The 16,171-nt window shown below is 37.3% G+C and overlaps 1 protein-coding gene across 1 annotated transcript in view; it reads left to right on the top strand.

Moving 5' to 3' along the window:
• RAB11FIP2 (RAB11 family interacting protein 2) overlaps positions 1 to 15,900 on the top strand; it is a 35,384-nt gene extending 19,484 nt beyond the window's left edge. The window contains exons 4-5 of the mRNA XM_081863741.1: positions 4,575 to 4,620; positions 11,474 to 15,900. Coding sequence (XP_081719867.1) covers positions 4,575 to 4,620; positions 11,474 to 11,701 — 274 coding nt within the window. The 3' untranslated portion in view covers positions 11,702 to 15,900. The remainder of the gene's footprint in view (positions 1 to 4,574; positions 4,621 to 11,473) is intronic.
• Positions 15,901 to 16,171: the final 271 nt, after the last annotated feature.

The following is a 16,171-nucleotide window of genomic DNA, read 5'->3' on the forward strand; positions in this document are numbered from 1 at the left end:
TTGCAGTAATATAAATGATTCCTAGATTACCAGAGTAGCATTTTGTAAATCTGCCAACATGAACTGATGAAGTACATATACTTCATAATGCAAGAAAGATTTTTTTTTAAAAAAAAAAATTGTTAATGTGTTTATTAGAAAGTGATTATTGTGTTTTTCAACTTTTGTTTCCTAGTAAATTGCTCTAGGAAAGACACTAATTGATTAAAAGATCTTCTAACTCCTGAAAAAGGAACTAATTACAGGCAAAACTAACATTCTGAAGACAAGAATGAAAATAGCAAAATTTTAAAGTGATTTTGAGCAGATTGACATATTTTTTAGTCTGCTGTATCATGGCAAATAGAAGCAAAGCAGGTTTGACTTGTATCTTGTAATCTATATTTACAGCTTATGTTTTGAAATGTTCTTTTGCTACTTCAAACATATTTTTTTTAAAAAATCACAGCTTAAGGAAAAAATTAAATATTTTAAGTAATCTCCATCTGTTATGTTTATCTTTCTGCTTTCTTGTCTGTCAGTCTCAGCTGCAACATTATTTGCCTCATCTGTGAATTTTCATTCTTCTGCACGCTGATGAGCTTTAATGTTCAGGCTTGATGGCTTTAGGGTGTTGGGCATTAACTTGGAATGCCTCTTGTTGACAATACAGGTATTTGTAAAGTTTCAAACAATCTTAATAGTTCCATTGTTTTCTGTCTTGAGACTTACTTTTTTTCCATACTTGCAAAGTGTGGTTCTTTTCACTTTTCCTGAACTATTTTTTACTCTCTCTGTGTGAGAGTAAGTGTGTGTGTTTAAGAATCCTGAATATTGGTAGGTACTATAGAAATACTGGCAAAGCACATAAATAGTGTATGTGTTTGTGTGTTATATCTGAGTGAAGTTAATTACAAAGTGTCCCTTGGTTTTAAAATACAAAAAACAACAACTGTAAAATTACAGAATTATCCAGTTTGCAGTTCAATTACAAAATAGCCAAACAGAAGTCACAATGAACAGGAACCCAGAAGCCAGATGAAATGGATATGTCTCCCCTGTTCAGATGGAATGGAGAGAGAGAGAGAGAGAGAGAGAGAAAGGTGTCATCTGCATATTGATGACACTGCACTCTGAATCCCTGGGTTACTTACTGCATATGGGTAAAAATTGTAGGAGAGGTAAACACCACAGGCAAGGGAAAGCTGAGTGAAGTTGGACATGCACTCTGGACTTTCAAAAGGCTGAAATATTGAAGGCACAATGGTAGACAAGTTCCAGCAAGAAAGAAAAGTGGGAGGCACCTAAAGAAACTGGTGTGGCTGCATAAGGAGCTTACAGCTTATCTGAGATGTAAGCAGTGCATATATAAGAAATGGAAGAAAGGAGAAATCATAAAGAGATGCCAACAGCTGCAGGGAGAAGGTAAGGAGGGCCAAATCTCTGAATGAACTCAGGCTTGCAAGGGAGGTTAAGATAATTAAAAAGGTTTCTTTGACTATGTTTGAAGCAAGAACAAGCAAGCAGTATGTCCCTTGCATGGAGATGATGGAGAAATGCTATTGGGTGACAGGGAGAAGGCAGAACTGCTGAACGCCTATTTTGCCTCTGTCTTCACTCTGAAGGAAAGCAGTGCCCAACAGAATAAATGATGCAAGGAGGGAGCTGCAGCCCAAACATAGGGAAAGAGGTGTTAAGGGAACACCTAGCTGCTTTAAATGAATTCACATCTCCAGGGCCTGATGAGAATTCCTGGAGACTGGAGGTGGGGAAATGTTGTTTCCCATCTTCGAAAGGGGAAAAAAGAGGACCCAGGTAACTACCAACCACTCAGCTTCACGTCAGTATCAGGAAAGGTCCTAGAACAGATAATTCAACAATCAGTCTGTGAGCACTTAGAAAAAGATGCTATGATTACTAAGACCCAGCATGGGTTTCTCAAAAACAAATCATGCCAGACGAATCTCATTTTCTTTTTTGATAGAGTTACAAACCTGGTGGATCAGGGGAATGCTGTGGATGTAGTATTTCTTGATTTCAGTAAGGCTTCTGACAAAGTCCCCCATGATATCCTTTCCAAGAAGCTGGTAAAATGTGGGTTGGACAAAGTAACTGTTAGGTGGATTTGTAGCAGGTTGACCGAACCCAAAGAGTACTCACTAATGGTTTCTTGTCATCCCTGAAAAAAGTGACAAGTGGAGTGCTGCAGGGTTCTCTCCTGGGCCCACTGTTGTTCAGTGTCTTTATTATTTACTTGGATGAAGGTATTGAGGTATTGCTCATCAGGTATTGAGCGTCAGGTATTGGGCGTCATCAAATTTGCAGGTGACGCCCAACTGGGATGACACCAAACTAGCTAATGCTATAGAAGACAGAATTGGAATTCAGGATTACCTTAACAGTTTAGAGAACTGGGCCCAAACTAACAAAATGAATTTCAGTTGGGACAAATGTAAGGTTCTACACTTAGGCAAGAAGAACCAGCTCCAAAATATAAGATGGGGAACACCTGGATTGCCAGTAGTACATGTGAAAAGAATATAGGGGGTCTTAGTAAACCACAAGCTTAACATGAGTACCCAGTGTGCTGCAAAACAAACAACCCCCCCAAAAAACCCCCCACTAATGCTATTCTAGACTGCTTGAAAAGAAGTAGAGTGTCCTAATCAAGGGAAGTAATAGTCCCTCTCTAATCTACCTTGGTCATACTGAGGCTGTTCCAATAGCCTCCTTACAAAAGGGTTAAAATGTATTGGTTTTAAGAATTGGCAATAAATAATCCTGATTTTCAGATCTTTAAGTACAAAGTCAAATGAATGTCATTTAGATCTTTGAACAGCAAATGTTGAAATGGATCTACTAACACATACCAAACTGTAGGGGCTTTTAATCTGTGACAATTAAATTTATAATCTTTTGATCCTAGCAACTCTTATTTTTTAAAAATTGTACAATTAAAATCTTGCCTTTCATAAAGACAACTTTTTGTTTCTTGTATAAACTGTTTTAGCAAATTATGTTCCATGAGGGCATTTTTATTTTTGAGATTCAAAAAGGCATGTAAGTCATCTTATAATTATTGCAGTTGCACAATTAATAGCAATACAGAGATAGTGGTAATTATACCAAGGAGTGTATCTGAGGTGCCAAAACATATCTTAAGGCTTTTATATTTAGAATTGTCCCTGTGAATTTTCCCATAGTCATTCTGAGAGAACTAGGAAAAATTATCTACTGTTCCTTGTTTGCTAGCTCTTAAGAAACTATTTCTTGCAATTTAGAGTTGATGATGCATTGAATTTAAAAATGCAACCCTTGGTGGAGTCACTACAGTTTAATAATAATAATAATAATAATAATAATAATAATAATAATATGATGATGATGATGATGATGATAATATTGATTTATATCTCCCTTTTTCTGGTAAGTGGAGGGGATAAATTTTTCACCCTTCATGATTGCCCCTCCTACACAATAGGAATGAAGGTCAGCTTGTTAATTGTCTCCTCCAACGACAGACTCCTGCACTTTAGGGTAGGCCTTGCCTCATTGGTGTCCTGAAGAGCTTTCTAAAACATTTTTTCCTTCTTCTTCTTCTTCTTCTTCTTCTTCTTCTTCTTCTTCTTCTTCTTCTTCTTCTTCTTTCATCATTGGCATTTCAGCCAAGCCCATGGGTGTATTAAATTTTGTTGAATGAGTTTCAGGACAGCCCTGTTGGATGGTGCTTTGAAGAAGGCTGGGAAGCATTACTTCTTCACTGACACAAGAGTAGGCTTGAAAATAACCATTTTTTCTTGTGTCATTCTGTTGGATTGATGACACACTGGGACTGCCCCATGGTTGTCCTGGTGACTGTGAAGGTAGCTTTGGCAAGGATGTTGAAGTCCTTCAGAGTTTACATCATGGGAGTCTTCAACACCAAACCAGATACATGCCACCTCTGTCAGCTCATGCAGGGAAACTATTGGGCAATGTGGTGGATGGTACTCTAACAGTCCTCAGTCCTGACTGTCAAGTCTGGAACGGGAGATCAAATCTTTATAGATCATAGCAAACCAGTCCCCCTACTTATCAGGCACAGTTAGGAGAAATTTAGTCCTAGCTCTTCCGCACAGATCTCAGTAATATAAATTGTGGCAGCTTCCTTTTGCAAGATCGAATCATGGATAATTGATGTTTTGTTTTGGACATATTTGCCATGTAATAGTAGCAAGTCATTACTTAGTGCCTTGCAAACAACAATAGTTTGCAAATGTGGCAGGCGGGGTGACTGAGTTTGGAGGAGGGATCACAAAATGGTACACCCACCACTGGGTCTCTTTAAGTTAACAGCTGGATTACATGTGACTTTCACTAGCATTTTAACTCTCTGACACACTTCTGCCTTCCTTCCGTTCCCAGGTATGATTGTAATGACTAAAAAGACTTCCTCAGTGACAATGATGGGGCAAACCTGATTGTAACATTATATGTTGTTATTTTGTGGGTGGTAAGGCTGCTGGTGGGAATTGAAGGTGACTCTGTTCTACCTGTATATGAAAAAAGGAAAAAGGAAAAAGGAATTTATTATATAATTTTGTTTGCTTCCATAGTTTTAATGTGAATCCTGCGCATATCGAAGACCTCAGGAAAACTGTGGTAAGTTACTGCTTAATCAATACTCCACTTGATGTCGGAGAGTTGTTTTAAATAAAACAGGGTAAATTTTATTTAACCCTATTTAACCTATTTAACCCTATTTAAGTGTGTCATTGCGCTGTGGGTTAAACCACAGAGCCTAGGACTTGCCGATCAGAAGGTTGGCGGTTCGAATCCCCATGACGGGGTGAGCTCCCGTTGCTCGGTCCCTGCTCCTGCCAACCTAGCAGTTCGAAAGCACGTCAAAGTGCAAGTAGATAAATAGGTACTGCTCCGGCGGGAAAGTAAACGGCGTTTCCGTGTGCTGCTCTGGTTTGCCAGAAGCGGCTTAGTCAGGCTGGCCATATGACCCGGAAGCTGTACGCTGGCTCCCTTGGCCAATAAAGCGGGATGAGCGCCGCAACCCCAGAGTCAGTCATGACTGGACCTAATGGTCGGCGGTCCTTTTACCTTTACCTTTAAGTGTGTCATAAATATTTACTTTGTTGTATTATATATATAAACATAAGAATTACCTTACTGAATTAGGCCCAAGGGTGTTGCACGTCCAGCATTTTGCATCTAACTGTGTCTAGCCAGATGCTTCTAAGAAGCTCATAAGCAAGGCAGTCTTTCATTGTTGTTCATTCCAACACCTGATATTTGCGGGTCTACTGCCTCTGAACATGTGGACTCAATTTAGCAACCACCATCACAGCTAGTGTGGTAGTGAGTTTCAGTTAATTATATAAGAACATAACCCTGCCGGGTCATCAAAGTCCAGCATTCTGTTCTCCTAGTAGCAAATCTGATGCCTATAAGAAGCCCAGAAAAAGGACATTAGCGCAATAGCTAATGAGTCCCAGCAACTGGTATTCAAAGACATACTGTCTCTTGGTTTGTCTTGCTCCATACAACCTTTCCAACTCTACATCTTTTTTTTTTTAATGCAGCTGCTAGAACTGAACACAATTTTCAAGTGCGATCACACCATAGATCTACATAAGTAGATTATGATAACGACATATTTATTTATATTATATAAATGTTTTTGTCTGTCCTAAACTGGCTGCCAATCAATGTAATGTGGTGATTTTTAGTTCTGTGGTTGTTATGAAGAATTCTAGCAAATGGAGCATCGATTTGCTGCACCAGCTACACACCCACCCACCCACCCACACCACCACCACCACCACCAGCTGTTATAAGAATGTGCTCTCCTTTTATTCTGACATACATGCGTGGAGCTCTGCCACATGTGAGGTGGGGGTGGAAGCATGACTGACCTAGGATCCAGCTTTATGTAGAGGAGTTGTACACATGTCTCTCTTGGAATTCATGTAGGGATTCTTCTCATACTTGCTTAACATGGAGCTGGCAGTGCGTTTGACTGGTTTGCTGGTGTGCTCACCAACATAACCCCACTTCCCCTCTTAGCATTCCTTACATGAAAGAAAAATAAAATCTTTCATCCATAATTTTAAGAGCAGTTACCATGTCCCTCCCACATCTAGCTCTTCCCTTTTCTAGCATGGACAGCCTCATCTCTTCTTCAGCTTTTCCTTGCAGGGAAGTCTGCTTGTTTCCTGCTTGGCAGGGGGTTGGACTCGATGGCCCTTGTGGTCTCTTCCAACTCTATGATTCTATGATTCTAAGTCGTTCTAGTCTCTTAGTCATGTTAATTGAGACAACCAGAGCAGTCAGCATGCAGTACCATAATGGAGTTATGGTTAATAAATTAGCTGCAGCAATAGTCTTTATTCAGTCTTTATTCAGTCTGCTCAGTGGAATACACACTCTTAAGGAACAGATTTACTGGAAGACAATGAACTCAACTAGTCTTTCACAATTCCAAATCCTATGAATCTTTATGAGATGTTTTAGGAGGATTTAACAAAGTGAGTGTGCTAAGTTGAAGAGTAAATATATCAAGATTGCTAATACAAATAACAAATGAACTCTTGTGATGATTAAAAATGCTCACAAAGTAATCTGTTTTTGTTTGGAATATTGGAATGACCCTGAAAATTCAGGAGAATAGCTAATGTGGTGAGAATAAAAACAAAACAAAACAAAAACCTTCCCATTGCTTTAGAAATATACTAGTGCTCAAGCCTATTCTATGAGTTAGGTAATATTTTTATTTAAAATGTTTTAACTTGTTTTGGGGTGCATTCTAGTGAAATTTAGTCATAACTTAAGTCCATAGGCATATCTTACATATATATATATTTAATATCCAACATTAGTCACACACAATGTATACCCATTGAAATCAATTATTTAAAATGGGTCTACTCTGAGTATGACTAATATCACTCACTGAATTCATTTGTGGCTTATACTTAACTGCCAGTAGGTGTGTGTAGGATTGCAGCCTTAGAGATGGTTTTCAGTATATTGTCTGGAAAATGCTTAATTGGCTTCTGTGTATTTTAATGATAACAGCCAACATTATGCAATAAATTGCTAGCGAACGAATTTTTTTTAAGAAAGCAATTAGTTTTCCTTAGAGAAATTAAAGGTGATAAAATAATCCAGTTTTGGACTTGTTCCTCTCTAGGAATGAGCTAACCTTTGTTACTTGTAATGCTGGTGCCCAGTTCATTTTGGGCAAAATACAGTTAGAGGATGTTTTTATATAGTAAATTTGAAACACAACTATTGTAAAAATTCAAATGTTGTAAGATTATTCTGTAAGTAGTTTGAAGTAATTTAAATGATGTTCCTCCAATGAATTATTTCTTTTATTCCCTTGGAAGTGGTGTTTGGTAATTAAGTTTATATGCCTTGTGCTCTGGTGATGCCAACACCTGTCTTTGAATGAACAGTGTTTAAACAGGAGCAATAGCCAGTTGAAAGGGCAGCAAGAGCTCTTTAAAGCCTAATTAGGAACTGAAAGGGAGATGAAGCAAGTAGGACAAGAGATGAGAAAGTGGTTTAGATGATATTCCCAAAGCAAAGTTCCTCATTAGAACAATAAACAGATGATCAAAGTATGCCAAGTTGTCATTTTATCTCTCCGTTTCCCAGCAGTTGTGACTATCAGTTTGTACCCAAATAATATTTGGTTATCAAGCCTTTCTCAACATGTTTACACATTTGAAATCTTACCCTTTTCCTTGCTCTTTCCTGAATAAGTATCATAGTCTGTGGGATTCTTTGTTGTTGTTGTTGTTTAGGAAGTTACAGCAGAATATTTTCCAGAAAGATTTGTCCTCAGTCGTTGAACACATGTTTTCATTTTACTTGAAGTACTAAAATTGTAGTTTTCAATAGCTATGGCACTTGTATGCATATGACCATTTTACTTGAAATAATCATATGGTCTGTTTTATAAATGAACATCTTAAAGATACATCACACAGAACCATCTGGGATATATTATATAATTAAAAACTATATGACTGCTACTAGCTTTTTTGTAGGTTAGAAGTACGTCAGATTTTCTTACTTTCGTTTACAAACATGGTTTTAGTTTTAGTTTGTGTACATACACACAAACATTTTTGATTATCCAAACCCTTCATTTGTATCGCAGAGATAAAATAACTATACATGAATATACTGAATTGGTTTTGAATTCAAATCCTTAAGACAAAAACTTACCACATTGTAAGTTTCTCTTAAACACATTAATCTACAAAATATTACTTCGAGATGTAAATATTCTTAATTGTGGTAATTGATAAAGGAAAGTTGGCTGAAGTGTAAACCAGTCAAAAATTCTTCTGTTTACAGTTATTATCAAGAGCTCAAAAATTTAACAGTTGACTGTTTTAACTTGTAACATTTATACTGGCTCACTAGCTTGCCTTTTCTAATCAGCTATATTTTACACACTAATTTTATATTTTTTAAAATACTTCCATTCTGCACTATTATCCAAGTTATTATCAAGGTCTGGGGAAATTGGGGGTGGAGAGAATGTTTGCTTTTTCCAGGGATCCACCCCCACAATTTTTAGCACAGCCTCTGACATTTCATTATTCTTACTTCTAAGGCTGCAGTGCTAAGCCCCACTAAACTGAGTGAGTCTGAATAAACATCCATAGAATCACACTGAAAATATAATAAATTTATCAGATTGTACAATTGTATATGTTGAGTTATGAATTAGGTGTGTCATCATAGTGTGAAACATATATAGATTTGATAGGGATGCAAGCACTGCATATATTTCAATTTTCCCCTAAAAAATTTCCACCCACCCACAGCTTCACTGCATGCTTACCTGGGAGTAAGTTACTGAACTCAGAGGAGAATCCTTCCCAGTAGACATGTATAGGATTAGACTGTAAATCAATTAAATTTGCCCATCAGTGTTGTGAGTTTCTAATTTTATTTTGTAGGCTAGCTCAAAATTCTGTATGCAACATCAGCAGCCCTGTAGGTCAGTTTAAATAGGTCTTCCTTTCCAGCTAACTGCTGTCTCATAATTGTAGTATATTTCTTACTTTGTTCAAACGTTGCAACACACATTAAGCAGTCTGGAAAAAGAACATAAGCAGCCTGATCCATAAACTATTTAGTCCCATTGAAATCTGCTTAAATCCAAGTGCTCTGATTTTTGTATCACAGACACAGGAGGACTAGAATGGGTAATTAGACAAACAAGGCTTAAGAAGCTACATAAATCCTTGGCTGCATTCCTAAAGGTTGAGTTGTGAAAGAAAGGCAGTTCAAACAGTAGTTTTTGGATATGCCTTGGTTTACACAATTCCGTTCTCCACATTCCCATGGTAGACGAGGCTTGGCATGTAAAGTGGCAGAGAGGAGCTACCAAAAGAAAGGAAAAATGGAGCACAGAGGAATGTGTTCTCTCTCTCTCCCACACATAGGATTAGGGCAAGCGGTCAGATTTAAAGAGGCCAATAGATAAATATATTGGGGTGAGATATTGGGGTTAGCTGGGACTCAGAAGGTTCAGCAAGCTTTCAGCTAAACAGGGATTTTTCAGTTGTCAGTTCTTCATTGGCCATCCATCTGCCAAAGTGCTTGGGATGCAACTACGGAATTTTTGTAGAACCGTTGTCCAGTTCTGTTTGTCTGACAGTGCTGATGAGTCTGGCTGTTATACTTTTAAATAAAAAACCCTATTTTGTGTTCCTGATACTAATATAACTGCTTTCAAAAGGCAGCAGTATTTTTATACATATTTGTGATTTGATGACTTGCAACTTCAAATGATGACTTGCACTTGTGAAATGGTCATCGCAGACAAATCACCATACCAGACATAACCACAAATACAATACTTCTCAAAGGAGACAGTTCACTCATTGAGCCACAGGTTTTTGAGCAGTCAGTGGTATGTGCATATGTGAATTATCCATAACTTGCTATTTAAATATAGAAAGTGATAGATGCAGACAAGTCTTAAAATAGCGCCTGGATTCATTAAAAAGCAAGAGTGCAAAAGAATTATCTCACTGTTGGGAAGCAACCAAGAAATGTTTTTGAACCACATCTATTATCCATTTTAATCGTTTTGGATTCTTTTCAAATATAGACTGGTTCCCTTGCAGCATCTTCTGCCAGGAAAGTGGGAAATGTTCCAGAGAAATGTTCACTTAATAATGCTGTACTGTGGGTCCCAGATGGAGGCCTGTTTCCCTTAGATCTCAATTACAATCTGCTCCTGCTTTTGCTACAGACCAACAGTGAGAGCTTGAAAAGTTGGTGTACTATAAACTCAGTATTTATATTTTGCTGCAACTTCTCTTTCCTTTCTTACTGAAGTGCTGCCAGAATTAATCAGCAAAATCATTCTGATGGTTGCAATATTCTCCTGGTACTGTGATTGCTTAATGAATTAGACTATATGTAAGCAAATGCTCACAAATCAGAAATGATCTTGTTTGAGACTGACTTCATTATATAACATAATCGTTGTTAGAAAAAGGAGAATTGTCAACCGGTGGTTCAACCCATGTTTTCGTGTGTAATGGCGAACTGACTGAAAAACAGTACAGGGGGTCCTGGCACAGGTGGTGTTGTCAGTTGTTGTCCTGGCTATCAGAGCCTATTCCAATTAAACCACACAGAAATACACCGGGCAAACACTTGAAATAACTTACATGTAGTTTTCATGCTAGCATGGGTTACAAAGTACCATGTAAAGCTTGTACTACACACAGTGGGAGATCCCTGTAGTGAATATTCTCAGATGATCTGACCACCCAGTAGAAATATTTCCAGTGGCTCCACATGGTAGGTATAGCCTAAGAATCAAGTCCTTAGTCCATATCAGTCCATTTGGTGCAAAGGATATGTACTTTAGTGAGACAGTATTCCTATATTCTGGTGCTCCTTCAGCATTTCTTTGTATAATGATTTGTGAGGTATTAAGAATCTGGGATTCTGTTACAGCAAACTGTTCACTAATTCATGAAGTTTGTGACCCACTGGGTGTTATCCTCATGTTCCATGAAGATGAGAGTTACACAGCATCAGTGGCTGATGTATTACAGTCCAGTATTTAATGACTGGGTGGAGGAGTTAGGTTAGACAAGATTGACTATACTTTTCACATTTTTAAAGAATTTGGCATATTACACTTTTAAGCCAGCATGAACTTGGAGCATTGTAAAAATGCATTTACAAGGTATACATAGACTTGATGAATCCTCTAGCTATGCATTTGCTGAACCAGATAAACAGCTTGTTCAAGGTACCAACAGCTGCTTTTCTCTGTTCCTCTTTATGTAAATAGGCTGTTATTGTGCTAGTCAGATACTATGTCAAAGGGGGAAGGAGTTGCTATATGTGGTTTCCGATTCACATCCTCTCTTCTAGTACTAGTACTGGTATTAATGTGGTTTGAAGTTCTGTAATGTTCCCCCTCAAAAAAACCCACCTCTCTTTATTCTAGGATGCAAATCCTTTTGATGCTGCTGCAGGGTATCGTAACCTTACACATGAAGAGGTCTTACAAGAATTAGTGAAACATAAAGAACAACTGAAGAAGAAGGACACCCATATTCGTGAACTTGAGGACTATATTGACAATCTTCTTGTGCGAGTAATGGAAGAAACTCCTAGTATTCTCCGAGTGCCATATGAACCTTCTCGGCGAGCTGGCAAATTTTCAAAAAGCTAAGCCAGTGCCAACACCCGATGGTATTTCTTCAATAAGGTGGACTGCTTATTTCAGTGTTTTGATATCTTCGCTTCCCTTTTTAACTCTTTACATCCTGAGAGAGTTTTACTCCAAATACTGATTAGTATTGTCAAAACTGGCAACCCACACAAGCTGCTTAGCGCTTTTTGGAAAAGTAAGATTTAAATTCCATTTGCTATGAAACATTCCTCTTAAAATTTACATGCAGGCGTCTTTTGTTTTGTTTTTAAATTTTGTAGTAACTTGTATACCACTATGAGCTATACAATCCCAGACACATACTTGAATATTTATTTTGCACTTCAATCAGTCTCTTTGATGTTACAGCATGCTGTCTATGTGTATGCGCACAAGCGGAATGTGTTTTGCAGCTCTAAACACGAAGGAAAATCTGAAGATGTGAGATTTTATTGTTAGCATTTTATGACCAGGAATCACCAGTAGAGGATTATCAGTGAGGAAGTGTCATGTGTTTTTACATAAGGATGCTGACAGCAATGGTTCCTGAATGGAATGTATTTGAAGCATTTGTGCCCAATAAGAGTCAGGGGCTTTTGAAATGGCAAGTAGCAATATATTAAAATTGGTATGGATACTAAATATGAGGATATGGCATGCAAATATGCATTAAGTAAAGAAAGCATAGGAAAGTGATGAATGAATACCTCATTTTCTGAAAGTTTATATGAATTATGGGAGATAATGCTGATGGACATGTCAGCATTTACATCTTTCCTTGGCTTTTGCCAAATTTGGGAAATGGAAATTGTGTGCTCGCTTGTGTTTCCCAATCTAGGAGAGTGCTTGTTGTTCTTTTCTTAAGTACTATATTCTGTGTCCAAATCAAATATTGACCTTCACTTAAGAGTGACAGATGTATTTGGTTAAGCATGTCTCTTGACTAGGTGACATTTGTGTATAGTGTTGTGTGCCTGTTGCAAAGTGGCAAAATGCGATTCTAATGGGAATCACTGCCACGATGAGAAAGATAGTTTGCTATACCAGTAATAAAAACTTTGCGTTGTTTTAGTTTGCTTTATACAAAACTTTAAACAGAACGTTTGCTAACATGAAGTGAAATATAGGTTTTAACATAAGGTACACGAAGTGTTAAGAAGAGGGTTTCTTTTTCTTTTCAGATTTTCATTTTTCTTGCTTGTAATCTACATTTCTCAAGCATGGACATAAAGAGGGTTTCCCCATCCTTTTAGACTGAAAAAGAATACTAATTGAAATAGCTCTAATTTTTTGTTGTTACCATGTCAAGAACCTTTCCTTAATCAAAACATTCTTTTAACTAAAATGATAGGGCAGAGCTGTCATCAGAAGATGATGGAAAGGGGAGTGTTTCTATTATTGAATATCCTCAGCCACATTAAGCAGAATATTGTGCCATGGACAGATTCATTTCCACTTTCCTATAGCAATTTTGTAATTCCTAATACATGAGTAACTCTAAATGTTGGTACTGTGTCTTAGAAGAACATGAAAATCTTTTTCTGTAAGTCTACGTACTTTCACTTTAGATGAATACCAAAGGATGCATATTCTAAGCTATTTTTGTGTTTTAAGGTTAACTACTGTGTTTGAAACAGATGCTTTACCATCATCATTTATACCAGAATGTATTTTAAAATTCCATTGCTCACTTAAAGCTTGCAGATCCAAAGTACCATACTTAATGACTACCGTCCGTGATATTGGAAATCACAGGGCCACTGATGTTTAACTTGAACTTCCATTATATGCAAGTTCATTATGTGTCTTCAATGAGCATTCCTCAGCTACAACAGAAGAGTATAAACCACAGAATTCTGAACTCATGTTAATTATTAACTCTTTTATTTTCAATCACCTTTCGAATTACTTCTGTTAGCATCTTAATGTGAAAGATCAAACTGTTTGACTATAGAGCTTTTCTCATACACAGAGTTAACAAGAACTTTAGTTAACATTTTGTGAAGGGTTGTCGTGTGCTTTCAATCTGATCTATAAGTGAATTCAAGCACCTTTGTATTTCCAATATTTAAGTGCAAATATCAGAAACAATGGCAAATACATTCGTAAAATTATTATAGTTAAAACAGAAAATTACAGTGTTTATAAGCAACAAAACCTCTTCATAATTTGTGACAAAAAGTGACTACTGGAAATATAACTTTGAATAGTGATCCATATTCTCTGAGCAATTCTGAGCTACACTATCACAGAAATCATAGGGTAGGCACAGGACTGTCCTGTACAAATATATGCTTCTAGGAGCAATGACCAAGGTTCAGCTATAAGCAGAAATTAGGAGAGGCTGCTTATGAAAGGAGGGTGGTTGTTCCTGTACCACCTCGGCAATTCGCAAGGCAACTCTGGCCTGAGAATAACTTTGGTGAGAGCACACTCCAGTATTTGTATGTCTTCAGATTCTATGTTTCTATTTAAACTATATACAATATTCATTTTATAATAAAACACTGCCCCCCAATATTTTTTTATTTACCTGTAGCATCAAACAATTTCTGCTGAGTTGTTTTAGGAGCTTCAAAACCCACCCTTTCATGCCACGTACAGTTCATCACCAAGATGGACAGTATTGGGAATTCCCACATTTTACCCATCCTTCTATTCTCTGTCTTGTGAAAAATTAGCATGAAGGGCTTTTTGGCAATCGTACTTTATTCCTTTTCAAATTGCACCGCCTAAGAGCAGAATGGCTAGCATTTCTAGTAAAGTATATGAAGGCCATTCTTAGGGTTGTAGCTATCAAGTGAAAAGTTACTACCAGAAAGAATGTTTAGTGTTATATTACTTTTCACTGCTGTATTTTAAATGTTTATGTTGAACTTGATTGCCACTTTCCAATGAATGTAGACTTATTCATAGATTATGCTTAGCTACATCTATTGTTGTTTGCTGTAAATCAAGGGCTAGTTGTAATGTTCCAGCTGTTAAAACCTTGCCTTGTATTTGAGCGCTTTATGAATGGGGTCATATCCTCAATTAAGCATTTTAACGAACCGTTATTCCCACCTCCCACCCCAAGCTCTTTGCTCAATTAAAAAGGAAACGTATGTCTTAAAATATATTTACTGCTGCAGTGGAACATTATTTACAACTATATATTTTTTAAAAATGTAACTTAGGCTAAGGGTTTCTCCACAAGCTGAGCTCCGTGTGTCCTTAAAAGCTGTAGAAGTGGAAGAATTGAAAATGTATGTATTCTAAAATATGTTTGTTGTGTGTCAAAATTCTTTGCTCCCAAGCAACTAATGAAGGATTACAGCACTGATAGATGAACAAGTCTGTTGTGGGTTCTGTTAAAATATTTTTCTCCCAGGCATTCTAAGGGCTGAGCAGGAGAAGCAGGTCGTGTAGCAGTATGACTTGCATTCTGACATCCCCATTTATGCGTGTCCAAATTGACTCTAAATCTAGGTACCATTACCAGCAGTATTATGCAACAGTTACAGCACTTTAACCGATTGACTTCTTTGGTGAAGATTCTCAGATTGATATCTATCAATTAAGGTACCTCTGCCAGCAGCATTGTTGGCCATCACTTAGTCCTGTGGAATACAGGCCTCTTCAGTTGTTACCTGCTATTGGGAGCTCAGCTGTGACATCTGCAGCAGAGAACCTTCTTTATTCATGGTGGCTCCTTGTGTGACTTTACAAACTGCTCTTCCAGTGCTTACAGTACAGATAAATTTGTGTGCAGCCACAAGTAGTGCAGCAATGAGGTGGGACCACATGCACATCCCCACAACCATTTGTACATGTCCCTTTTCACATGAGTAATGTCTGAAGAGCATTTCTATGTTCCGGGAATCTGCAGCAAATACAGCACATTCTGTTCTGAATTGGTTGCAACTGTATTTAGTACAATAAGATGCTGTACTAGAGACTTACAACAACTATACAAAAGATAGGCGCATGTCTTGGATAAAAGAGGGTTCCTTTGTTTTTGTGCAATGACTAATCATTTGTATCTTCCCCTTCCAAAATTAAAAGTCACATCTTACGTGACACCTGTATATATAGAATGATGAAATGCATGAACTATCATTTTGATTGCTTTTGTAAACTTGAACATGTTTTATTTGATCAAAATTGTAATCTTAATTTTAGAGATTCATTCCAGTTATTGTTGCATGTCAGACATCAATAAAATGCTACTGTGCACTCCATAGCCACAGCCATTTGTCTGGTCATTCTAAAATATTCAGTGCAGCAAGGATTTAAAATCCACTTCAAGGTTTGTAATATTCATACTTTGAAAAATTAACTAATACAAGTTTGATGATCAGTGATGCAAATGGGTGGCATAAATTGTCTGGGAATTTTGAGAGTAGTATTTGTACTTAGCTTCTCAATCATAAACCTGAAAAATAGATAAAAGCAGCAATTTTGTAAGAAAATAAAAAGAGTAGTCATGAAGTAAGCAAGTCATTTCAGTTC

This window comes from Podarcis erhardii (assembly GCF_964252035.2).
Source record: "Podarcis erhardii genome assembly, chromosome: 5".
Lineage (NCBI taxonomy): Eukaryota > Metazoa > Chordata > Lepidosauria > Squamata > Lacertidae > Podarcis > Podarcis erhardii.